At 38.8% G+C, this 12603-nt stretch overlaps 2 protein-coding genes across 6 annotated transcripts in view; one reads left to right on the top strand and one right to left on the bottom strand.

Moving 5' to 3' along the window:
* The window catches only part of NF1 (neurofibromin 1), a 293463-nt gene that overhangs the window by 261152 nt on the left and 19708 nt on the right, over positions 1 to 12603 (top strand). For all 5 annotated transcript variants that reach the window (XM_050763771.1, XM_050763772.1, XM_050763768.1 and 2 more), the window contains 7 exons: positions 664 to 790; positions 3282 to 3413; positions 4330 to 4465; positions 6731 to 6888; positions 10956 to 11078; positions 11470 to 11600; positions 11779 to 11879. In XM_050763771.1, the coding sequence (XP_050619728.1) occupies positions 664 to 790; positions 3282 to 3413; positions 4330 to 4465; positions 6731 to 6888; positions 10956 to 11078; positions 11470 to 11600; positions 11779 to 11879 (908 nt within the window). The remainder of the gene's footprint in view (positions 1 to 663; positions 791 to 3281; positions 3414 to 4329; positions 4466 to 6730; positions 6889 to 10955; positions 11079 to 11469; positions 11601 to 11778; positions 11880 to 12603) is intronic.
* Positions 1 to 12603, bottom strand: part of OMG (oligodendrocyte myelin glycoprotein) — a 94774-nt gene that overhangs the window by 51927 nt on the left and 30244 nt on the right. The window lies entirely within an intron of this gene.

A 12603-nucleotide genomic window follows, 5' to 3' on the forward strand; every position in this document is an offset into this window, starting at 1 on the left:
CTGGGAGGCCGAGTTGGGAGGATCACTTCAGGTCAGGAGTTTGAGACCAGCCTGGCCAACATTGTGAAACCCTGTCTCTACTAAAAATACAAAAATTAGCCACGGTGGCACGTGTTTGTAATTCCAGTGACCTGGGAGGCTGAGGTGGGAGGATCACTTGAACCCAGGAGGTTGCAGTGAGCCAAGATGGTGCCACTGCATTCCAGCCGGGGCAACAGAGTGAGACTCCGTCTCAAAAAAAAGAGTATTTGCAAATGGAGCATTGCAAATGGGGCATCTGCCTCGGGATTTTCATCTTCAGAACAGCCCAGTAGCAGGCGCTAATATTGATTCTGGTGCCCTTAGGATGCTAGGCATTAAGAGTTAATAAGCATGTTAAAAGTCACCAGGATGTAAATTGACAGTTATTTATTTTGTATTGTAAATAAAAGTGATTTCATCTTCCACCATCATCTTATTCATATGTTTGACTGTCTTGCACCAGTTAATTTGTGGTAGCTAAAATGTTCTGTGGTTTTTCTGCAGTCAACTGAAAATAATTTCTCTCAAATTGAAAGGATTACTTATCTTGTCGTACTATTGAACACAAAAACCAATTAAGTGAGCCTTTAAAGAAAGCTACTGTGTGAACCTCATCAACCATCTCATGATTATCTTTAATAGAGTCCAGAGGAAGTATTTATGGCAATCCGGAATCCTCTGGAGTGGCACTGCAAGCAAATGGATCATTTTGTTGGACTCAATTTCAACTCTAACTTTAACTTTGCATTGGTTGGACACCTTTTAAAAGGTAAAAGCCTATGTTAGAATATTTTTATGAAATAGTATTAAGAAACCAGAAGTAATTTGAGTAAGTGATTACTTGAAATAAATTGAAGTAAGTTAGCCCATATGTCTTACTTTAAATGCAAACTAGGCCAGGCGTGGTGGCTTACGTCTGTAATACCAACACTTCGGGAGGCTGAGGCAGGAGGATCACTTGAGGCTAGGAGTTTGAGACCAGCCTGGGCAACATAGTGAGACTTCATCTCTACAGAAAAAAATTAGCCAGACACAATGGCACGTGCTTGTAGTCCCAGCTACTTAGGAGGCATAGATGGGAGGATTGCTTGAGCCTGGGAAGTCGAGGCTACAGTGAGCCATGATCACACCACTGCACTCAACCTAGGTAACAGAGTGAGACTTTGTCTCAATAAATAAATAAATAAATGCAAACTATATCTGTCCTAATGAGTTGTGTTTTGTTCGATATGTGTTTTATGAGAGCCTCATTTCCATATCAAATATCATATTTGCCTGAAAAATCAAAGAGTTTATTCTGGCTGGGTATGGTGGCTCAAACCTGTAGTTCCAGCACTCTGGCAGGCCGAAGCAGAAGGATCAAGTCTTGAGCTCAGGAGTTTGAGACCAGCCTGGGCAATATGGTGAAACCCCCTTTCTACAAAAAATACAAAACATTAGCGAGGTGCGGTGGCACATGCCTGTAGTCCCGGCTACTTGGGAGGCTGAGGAGGGAGAATCACTTGAGCCCAGGAGGTCAAGTCTGCAGTGGGCCATGATCATGCCACTACACTCCAGCCCGGGTGACAGAGTGAGACCCTGCCTCAAAAAAAAAAGACCAGAGTTGATTCCTAAAAAACCTACATACTGAGTCTTATAATAGCTGTATTATTATTAACAGTAACAATACCTAAGTATCTTACTGATTTTCAAAATAAAACAGACTGCAAATCACTGAGTGTTATTTGAATAATTTATATTAGAAAATGTTAAGAGATTTGACCACAGATTTTCTTCAACCTGTTTATAGTTTATTGTTGATTAATACTATTATTTTATACCATTGTATCTCACCTTTCTGGTACCCTATCCTCACCCCTTTCTATATTGCTTATAGCCAGTGATCTCCAGCTATTCCTCAGAGCCAGCTCATTCACTTCCTAACCTGGTTTTATTCCCCATTGCTGACTTCACAGCCTGCTAACTTTGGTTCATTAACATGGGGCAGTCATGGCCAGAGACTGCAGTTAATAGGAACAGCATGTAGTGGTGGGTCAGAAGCAAAGCAGGGTAAAGTAAGACCTGGGAGAAGGAGCTGGCATGAACCCCAGTGGTCTCAGCAGTGGATTTGGCCACAATAGAGATTCAAGCTATAGCTTGAGTCAACAATTTTGTATCAATTTAAATCTTAGGCTTGAGGGACCATGGAGATTCCCCCAGTTTTTATGAGAGAGAGAGAGAGAGATGCATACACCCACTACTATGAATGTATGCATTTGATTTCACTTTCTTAGGAAATTTCTACAAAAAATATTGACAGTGTTAATCTCTAAGGTCAGTAGGGATTTCTCAAAAAATACTACACTTACTAAAGGATACCAAGATAAGTAATTGCAACTGGGCTAATAAAGTGCTTACTTATTCTTTATATCTAGAAGAATACCAGGCTGGGCACAGCGGCTCACGCCTGTAATCCCAACACTTTGGGAGGCTGAGGCAGGCGGATTGCTTGAGGCCAAGAGTTCAAGACCAGCCTGGCCAACATGGTGAAACCCCATCTCTACTAAAAATGCAAAAATTAGCCAGGTGAGGTGGTGCACACCTGTAGTTCCAGCCACTCAGGAGGCTGAGGCACAAGAATTGCTTGAACCTGGGAGGCAGAGGTTGCAGTGAGCCAAGATCCTACCACTGCACTCCAGCCTGTGTGACAGAGTGAGACTCTGTCTTAAAAGACAAGAATACCAGATACTTTCCATGTTCAAATCACCTATTTTTAAATGGGGGTAGCATTAATGATTAAAAGCTGGCCAAAGATCAAATTTATCCTCTAATCAACCCTATTTTTTGGGCTGTTAGAGCATATACTTCCTATGTCATCAGGTTTTCTTTTAATTAAAAGTGTTTTTGTAAAATAACTCTATTTTCAAAAGAAATCTTAAGGAGAATTCTAATACATAGATTTTTTTTTTTTAATCCCTGTGCTGCTTTAGGAAATAGAAGATCTGAAAGACTATCATGTTTTTTAATTTTCCTCTTCCTGGAGTACTATAGAGTTCTAGGGAATGTTATTATACTCTATACATTTTTGGTACTTAATCTTATACATAGTTAATTATTCACATTCACATATGTATGTTTTACCTTCCCAAATGGCTATTCTTGGAAAGTAGGAGTTATACTTCCTTTCCTTGCAGAGTTGTTAGTCAAAAGTCAGGGAAGAAGACCTCAGCAGATACTTGTTCAAAAAATTAATTCTTATTTGTTTGTTTGTTTTTTTGTAGGGTACAGGCATCCTTCACCTGCCATTGTTGCAAGAACAGTCAGAATTTTACATACACTACTAACTCTGGTTAACAAACACAGGAATTGTGACAAATTTGAAGTGAATACACAGAGCGTGGCCTACTTAGCAGGTAAAAACAAAATAAACAAAATTAATCTTGCTACAGCTATATGTAAGGATCACCCAAAAAGTGCAAATACCTATAGGTTTTTGGCGATTGCTTGGCAGAGTAGAAAGTTCACAATCTAGTCCTTTAGTGATTAAAATTTTGAGAGTTTTGCCAGAACATTTTTCTGTAGGAATAAATTTAATTCCCATTAAAATCTGAAATGTGTTCCCTTGGTCATCTTTGGTTCAAGACACAACAGCGGCTCTCTGTTATCCGTCATAAAATCTGAATGCTTCAGTCTAGCATCCTGGGCCCTTAAATAGCCTTCTCAGTTCTGTTATCTTTCTCCAAATTTCATGAGCTTCATTTTTTATCACCACTCCAAATGGATGAGCTATTTTAAGCTAATCTACTTGCCATCTCCTACAAGTGACTGCCTCTTCAATATTCATTCCTTATGTGATTTTATCTGGAATGTCTGCCCTATCCCCACCATTCCATTAAAGCTTCCTGTTTGCTCTTATCTGATTTTTGTTTCTCTACTCAGCAACACTTAGCACTTATGTACAATTCTTGAATGTAGTTGTTTGATGGAAAGTGCTGATTCTCAGTTTCACAGACTTCTGTTTGTTCAACTTTTTTGTTTGAACCATATCACCTTGAGCAAATCATTTAACATCTCTGTATTTGTTCTCACTCAACTTAATAATACCTGCCCTGCCTACTTTGTGTTTGTTAAAATCAAATGTACATTAAAGCACTTGGAAAATAAAAGATGCTTATTAAATCTCTTTGTATATTTCATGTTTATGTAGTCTTCCAAAATATGTGCACATTTAACAGGTATTATCCTCTTTAGGAGACTGTAAGTTCATCCTGTTTTAAGTCACACTTGTGATTTGTTAAATTTTTTAACCTACCACCATTTTCCTTTTAGCTTTACTTACAGTGTCTGAAGAAGTTCGAAGTCGCTGCAGCCTAAAACATAGAAAGTCACTTCTTCTTACTGATGTTTCAATGGAAAATGTTCCTATGGATACATATCCCATTCATCATGGTGATCCTACCTATAGGTAAGTGGATTTACTCTCCTATAATCAAGTTTCAATGTTCCAACTAATGGAGGCAAGCAGCAGAGTAATCTAGAAGGTAATATGGGAGAAATCTAGAGATGGCCTAGGAAGAATGTGTAAGTCAAAACTCATTTTATAAATGTGTAGTATTTTATGTGGGTTAGTAGGAAAGTTATTCTTCCAGTCTAATTGTGCTAATGTTAACATTAGTTTGCCTCTGAAGCACAGACCAATTGAACAATGAAAAGAGACGCTCTTGAAAATATTAGGTTGTGGGGGAAGGACCTGGGGAAATAAACTAACGCAAAATATAAACAACACGTTGCGTGCTTGGATAGAGAACGAATCTATACAGATTTGTAAAAATACAGACATACTAACACGTTTGTTGTATTTACTCATATCACACTAATGTTATTTAAAGTTTTCTATAATGTAGATTTAGATGGTCAAAATTATATCTGTTATACATGGTTTTGGGTAATATATTTTTCAGTATAATTTGGAGAAATTTCATGAAAATGGCATCGTTGGGGGATTTTTCTGTATTTTCAACTAAAAAAAATTTCTTTAAGGTTTAGGGACAGTGTTGAATGTAGAAAACTTATCTTCTGTTCGCAAAACTCATATCATTCCATTTATCAACATCCTGCTTTTTGATAAAAAGACTTCAACAATTTCCTTAAGATTCTAACAATGTATGCAAAAATTTTTCAAACGTACTTGGTATTCAGTAGTCTTACTTTTGTCAGTCCCATTATTATATTACTTTGAGATATGCCCTTTTTGTTATAGAAAGAGTAAAATAGTTTGCCTGTGTTCCCCTGTCAAAACTATAAATTAATGTCTGATTTTCTTGGTTTTTAAACAGTTGCCTGTTTAGACTTGATTTTTTCTGATTTAAAAAAAAATCAGTGCAATAAGTTCAAGGTCTTTTATCAGCATAATTACAGTTAATAACAATGCATTTTATACTTGAAAATTGCTACAAGAGTAGATTTTAAGTATTCTCACCACAAAAGATAAATATATGAGGTAACACATATGTTAATTAGCTTGATTTAGCCATTCTACAATGTAAACATTTTATTTATTTTTATTTTTATTTATTAATTTTCTTGGAGACAGAGTCTCACTCTGTCGCGTAGGCTGGAGTGCAATGGCACAATCTCAGCTCACTACAACCTCCGCCTCTTGGGTTCAAGTGATTCTCCTGCTTCATCCTCCTGAGTAGCTGGGATTACAGGCGCACACCACCATGCCCAGCTATTTTTTGTATTTTTGTAGAGATGGCGTTTCACCGTGTTGGGCAAGCTGGTCTTGAACTCCTGAACTCAGGTGATCCACCCGCCTTGGCCTCCCAAAGTGCTGGGATTACAGGCATGAGCCACAGCGCCCAGCCAATGTAAACGTATTTTAAAACATAATGTTGTACACCAAGCTTGTCAAACCTGTGGCCCGCAGGCTGCACCCAGCCCCGGAGGGCTTTGAATGCAGCCCAACACAAATTTGTAAACTTTCTTAAAACATTATGAGATTTTTGCAATTTTTTTTTTAAGCTCATCATCTGTAGTTACTGTTAGTGTATTTTATGTGTGGCCGGGAATATTCTTCTAATTCCACTGTGGCCCAGGGAAGCTAAAAGATTGGACACCCCTGTTGCTATACCTTTTTATTTGTCAGCTTTTAACAATTGCAGTACAGTTCTTTTTGCTCAGCATTTGGTGAGTTCAGTACTCACCAAATGTACTATGTACAAGATACTATGGCAAGAAAGTTGATAATTCCTGGGGATACAACAAGAGTTTGTACCCTAAAGCCCTTTAAAGTACAGTTTTAAAATTAAGCCGGGCACGGTGGCTCAAGCCTGTAATCCCAGCACTTTGGGAGGCTGAGACGGGCGGATCACAAGGTCAGGAGATCGAGACCATCCTGGCTAACACGGTGAAACCCCGTCTCTACTAAAAAATACAAAAAACTAGCCGGGCGAGGTGGCGGGCGCCTGTGGTCCCAGCTACTCCGGAGGCTGAGGCAGGAGAATGGCGTAAACCCGGGAGGCGGAGCTTGCAGTGAGCTGAGATCCGGCCACTGCACTCCAGCCTGGGCGACAGAGCCAGACTCAGTCTCAAAAAAAAAAAAAAAAAAAAAAAAAAATATTAATTGATTGCTGTTGTTAGGAAATAGGACAGCCACTTGGAAGGAGCAAACAATGGTTATATTTGTCACCATGTTAATTAATTTTTCTCTATTGTTTTAATCTCTCAGGACACTAAAGGAGACTCAGCCATGGTCCTCTCCCAAAGGTTCTGAAGGATACCTTGCAGCCACCTATCCAACTGTCGGCCAGACCAGTCCCCGAGCCAGGAAATCCATGAGCTTGGACATGGGGCAGCCTTCTCAGGCCAACACTAAGAAGTTGCTTGGTTAGTTTATCTAAATTATGTAGTTTTTTTTATTATTTAAAAAAATAGATATTTTTACTCTTGGAAAATTATTTGAAATTGCAAGATTATCAAAATTTTCCATCTCAATGTAGCAAAGTTTTTGATGCCATTTAAAAGAGAGTTTGATAGCTCAGTTAAGCATTATAAGTTGAGATAGAGAAATGAGAATGGGGCCTTGAAACGGTTTTTTCTGCATCTTAGACTATTATGACTCTCCTTATTTTGTTTTGCCTTGGCTGGTCAGCAGGGAATGGAACTCTGAGACATATTAGATAAACACCTATAAGAAAGCAAGAGTCTTGCTGCACTCAGGGGATTTAATGATATACTGTAATACTTCCCAAAATTATCGTCTGAGAGAATATGTGAATATGGTATGAAGCTATAATGGTACTATTTGCCATGCTTTCTTTGAAAAGACAATAAGACATGTTTTTCAGTTACTGAAAGACAATAGGATTCTTTTTTTTTTTTTTCTTGAGATGGAGTCTTGTGTTCACCCAGGCTGGAGTGCAGTGGCACAATCTCAGCTCACTGCAACCTCTGCCTCCTGGGTTCAAGCAATTCTCCTGCCTCAGCCTCCATAGTAGCTGGGATTACAGGCACACATCACCACATCTGGCTAATTTTTGCATTTTTAGTAGAGATGGGATTTCCCCATGTTGGCCAGGCTAGTCTTGAACTCCTGACCTCAGGTGATCCGCCCTCCTCGGCCTCCCAAAGTCCTGAGATTACAGGCATGAGCCACCTTGCCCAGCCAGAAGATAGGATTCTTGAAATTAAGATTGCTCAGTTACATCAACATTTATAGAATTTTTGTCTCTGAGAAGTACACCTAAAACGCTGCGAGACTCATTTCCATTTTAGTAACTGAAAGTAAATGAATGAAAGAACCCAGTAGGCCAGATGCAGTGGCTCACACCCATAATCCCAGTACTTTAGGGGACTCAGGTGGGAGGATTGCTTGAGTCCAGGAGTTCAAGACCAGCCTGGGCAACATGACAAAACCCATCTCTACAAAAAATACAAAACTTAGCTAGGCATGGTGACAAGCACCTGTAGTCCCAGCTACTCATGAAGATCACTTGAGCCCAGGAGGCAGGGGTAGCAGTGAGCCAAGATTGCACCACTGCACTCTAGCCTGGGTGACAGAGTGAGACCCTAACTCCAAACAAACAAACAAACAAAAACACTGATCTTACATTGCTGCTCAGAGGAAATGCAGAGATGTTCTTCTGTTCCATTGGGTAAAATTGTAATTGTTACTGGAATACATTGCGATCTATATTTCAGTGGCCAAAACTGTGAATAGTTCAACAGATTTCAGTTATCCATGCAAACATATTTAATATCTTTAGATATTAGAAGAATGTTTGTGTTCATAAGGAAATTAGTGAACAAACAACAAATTGTAACATAAATAACCTGCCAGTAAACCATGAAAGAAATAGAAACCGTGAATGTCAATCACGGTTACTAGCCACATAGGTGTGTTACTGTTGTTGAGTTCCCTTCTGTTAGTACCTTGCCATAAGTAATCTTTTAGGAGTTTCCTGGTTACTTTGTGTTTTGTAATTCTGGATTTTCATGCCAATGAAGTTGTAAATGAAAAACTAACCTCAGAAAAAAATGTAGTATTGAATTCGTTCAACCCATGTACTAAGTGAAAAAGATACGGTAGCTGCCCTGGAAGAGTTTGTAATTTGTGTCCAAGACTTATAATCAGCCAATCACAACAGCAATTCCAGGTGCCATTACAATGATATGTCTTAATGGAGGAAACTGGAGATCTGGGGAAATTAGAAGAAAAAAAAACTGCAGCGAGGAGATAACATTTGAGCTGTGTCCTAAAGATTTAATATATGCTTGCTAAATAGACAACAGGATAAGTAGGGGTGTATGTTTAAGGGCAGTGGGGAATAGCAAGAGTAAAGAAAAGGCAGGAAAGCAACATGATACATCATGGCGTCATGGGGAATGGGGTAGGAAATGAGATGAGAAGAAGGATTAGAACTCGATTGGAAATGACTGTGTGCCATGATAAGAGATTTTTCCTTTATCACGCGTTCAGCTGAGCTATTTAAGTAGGGGAAGAACATGACCAAATTTTAATTTTCGCCAAGTTTTTCTAACAGCAATGTGGAGAGACAAGAACATATTTTTAGCAAGGGAACCATTTAATAAAATTGATATAGCAGTCCAAGTAAAAAAAAAAAAAAAAAAAATGGTGTGGGCCCCGCACTAAGGCAGACGCAATGAGAGAATGGAGAAGAACCAGCAGGTTTGGAGCTAGGCATAATGGTACACACCTATAGTCCCAGGAACTCAGGAGGCCAAGGCAGGAGGATTGTTTGAGGCTGACCTGGGCAGCATAGTCAGACCCTATCTCAAAAAAAACAAAAATCAGGTTTGGAGTAGGTTTCTGAAGTAGAATGGACATGACTTAGTGACCAATTGTTACAGGTGGGGAAGGGGAGAAGATCGTGAAGGATGTCAGAAGTTTTTAGTTTTAAAAACTGTCTGCATAGTGATTCCATTCATAGAGATCAGGACTAATATGTTTACAGTACATGATAAATTTAGGTTGGTTGATTATATTGGAATATTTTCAAGACATCTAGGAGTATATAACTAAGAGATAAACCACAAGATGTACCTGGAATTCAGGAAGAAAGTAGATGAGTAAACATTTAAAATTGATTAGCTCACAGATAGTTGAAGCTATGGAAGCAGAATGAGATCTTCCAGGAAGAATGCAGAGAATAAAACAAAAAGGACAAGTGAGAAAGGAAGGAAAACTAAATGTAGAAAGTAGTGTCCCAATCTCATGGAGTATGGAAAGCACTGACTGGTTTTAGAAAACCTGAGTTTTCCATCTGGTCATTGTCTAGATCCCTAGCCATGCTGCCTCAGACTAATTACTTAGCTGCTCATGGCTTCATCGGTGTACATGTGCATGAAACTAAAAAGCTGGACTAGATCCCTTTGGGCTGTTAAATTATTTGGCCTTGGTATTTATGACTATTATGAGTAGTTATTCGTGTTAATTCTAGAGGTAATAGACTTTGTATTTCTCAAGTGGTAAATTGTCAGATTTTATTATATTGGCTTTAATTCTGGCTTTAAAAAAGTAATACTGTTGGCCAGGCCTGGTGGCTCATGCCTGTAATCCCAGCACTTTGGGGAGACCAAGGCAGGTGGATCGCTTGAGCCCAGGAGTTCGAGACCAGGCTGGGCAACATGGAGAAACCCTGTCTGTACTAAAAATAGAAAAATCAGCTGGGTGTGGTAGTGTGCGCCTGTAGTCCCAGCTACTGGGGAGGCTGATGTGGGAAGATCATCTGAGCCCAGGACACGGAGGTTACAGTGAGCTGAGATCATATCACTGCACTCTAGCCTGGGCCACAGAGCGAGACCCTGTCCAAAAAAAAAAAAATAGTGTTAATACATGATTACATGAATAGAGAAACTAAAAGCCAAGTGGGAGATAATGCTACTTGCTATTTTTGAAGCATCTCCCAGTGTATCTGGTTTTTAGTATTTTCAGGCATGCATATCTTTTTTTCAAAGCTTAAAAAATTAAAATCAAAGTCTGCTTTTTTCCTAAGCTTGGAAATTACTCATGTATTAATGAGTAGTTCTTGCCACCAGCAGCATTTTTTAAACTGAAAAGACTGGTCAGACATAGTTGACCTTTGGTACTGAATAATGCCTACCCTTGTATTTATTATCAGTTATCATATTTGTTGATTTACCTCCAGTGTAGTTTGGTTTACCTCCAGTGTACAGAATATAATCTCAGTTTAATTTGCACCAGTAAGGTGCATCCTATCCTGAAACGGAAAGCTGTGGGAACAAAACCCTTTGAGAAGATGGAAAATAAAGGAAAGAAACTGCTCCAGGGATATATTAGAGCTTTCTTTGAGTCCTAAGTGAAAGCTTAAACACTTTATGTCCAAACATTTTCTTTTTAGTATATTCCCATTTATACCATTTATAGACATTGTGGTTAATGAACTTCCATATTCTGTAACTTTTGTTTATAGGAACAAGGAAAAGTTTTGATCACTTGATATCAGACACAAAGGCTCCTAAAAGGCAAGAAATGGAATCAGGGATCACAACACCCCCCAAAATGAGGAGAGTAGCAGAAACTGATTATGAAATGGGTGAGAAACAAAGTATTGATCTAGATCGTTGAAAATAAGGTGGGAGAGTACATGAAAGTCATGTTTATTTTCCAGCTATTTCTTAGAATCTTTAGAATGAAATATAGAAACGTTTACCATTTCTCAAAAGATAAACTCTACCATTCTTAAAATGACAGTTATCTTGAAGCTTGTGTAAAAAATAGTCATATATATTATATACAACATTGTAAATAAGTAACCAAAACTTTTGTATAGGTGAATAGTAATTCTATATGATGTTTATGTTAGTATTTAAAGTATCTACTAAAGAAAGCTGTTGAATTGTAGAAGTAACATTGAAATAGGTGAAGTGATTATCCAGGTGTTTGATTAATACAGCTGATCACATTAATTCCCTGTCTTACTGCAGAAACTCAGAGGATTTCCTCATCACAACAGCATCCACATTTACGTAAGGTTTCGGTGTCTGAATCAAATGTTCTCTTGGATGAAGAAGTACTTACTGATCCAAAAATCCAGGCGCTGCTTCTTACTGTTCTAGTAAGGATTTCCCCTTTTTGAGTCCCCCACCCTCAATTTTTTATTCCAGTCTACTTTTAGGAGGCCCTTAAATATTAGAAACATGAATAGGATACAGTCTTCTACTTCTCACCCAAACAGATAACATTTCAGCCACAAAGTAAAAATGTTGTGTGTTTACTTTTTTGCATCTTGGCAGGCTACACTGGTAAAATATACCACAGATGAGTTTGATCAACGAATTCTTTATGAATACTTAGCAGAGGCCAGTGTTGTGTTTCCCAAAGTATTTCCTGTTGTGTAAGTATCTCCTTTTGGTTTAATTAACCTTCGTGCCTGTCTTTAAGTCAAATGCTTACCCAGTAATGTGCACTGGTTGCAAAGAGGGCAAAATGAGATACTGTGATAGTGATTTTAGCTTTGAGACAGTAGATTTAATGAGGGTTAAGATTAGTTTTGGGCCGGGCGCGGTGGCTCAAGCCTGTAATCCCAGCACTTTGGGAGGCCGAGACGGGCGGATCACGAGGTCAGGAGATCGAGACCATCCTGGCTAACACGGTGAAACCCCGTCTCTACTAAAAAAAAATACAAAAAACTAGCCGGGCGCGGTGGCGGGCGCCTGTAGTCCCAACTACTCGGGAGGCTGAGGCAGGAGAATGGCGTGAACCCGGGAGGCGGAGATTGCAGTGAGCTGAGATCCGGCCACTGCACTCCAGCCTGGGCGGCAGAGCGAGACTCCGTCTCAAAAAAAAAAAAAAAAAAAAAAAAAAAAAGATTAGTTTTGACCTATTAGAAAGTTTATAAGGAAAGACTTTAAAAAAAACTGGTTTATTTAAGTGGTTTATTTTGATGATCATTGCTCATTTTCTTCACTTAGAAGCAAACTATTAGACTGCTATATCTAAATCAGCATACCTGTTTTGGTTTACTTTTTAGTAGAGCTTTTGTATTTATCCACAGCTGAGTGAAAACGACATTGACCAAAAGAGGTGAATTTTATTCTCTCTTAAGGACTAAAAATATT

The sequence above is a fragment of the Macaca thibetana genome, chromosome 16 (genome assembly GCF_024542745.1).
Source record: "Macaca thibetana thibetana isolate TM-01 chromosome 16, ASM2454274v1, whole genome shotgun sequence".
Classification (NCBI taxonomy): domain Eukaryota; kingdom Metazoa; phylum Chordata; class Mammalia; order Primates; family Cercopithecidae; genus Macaca; species Macaca thibetana.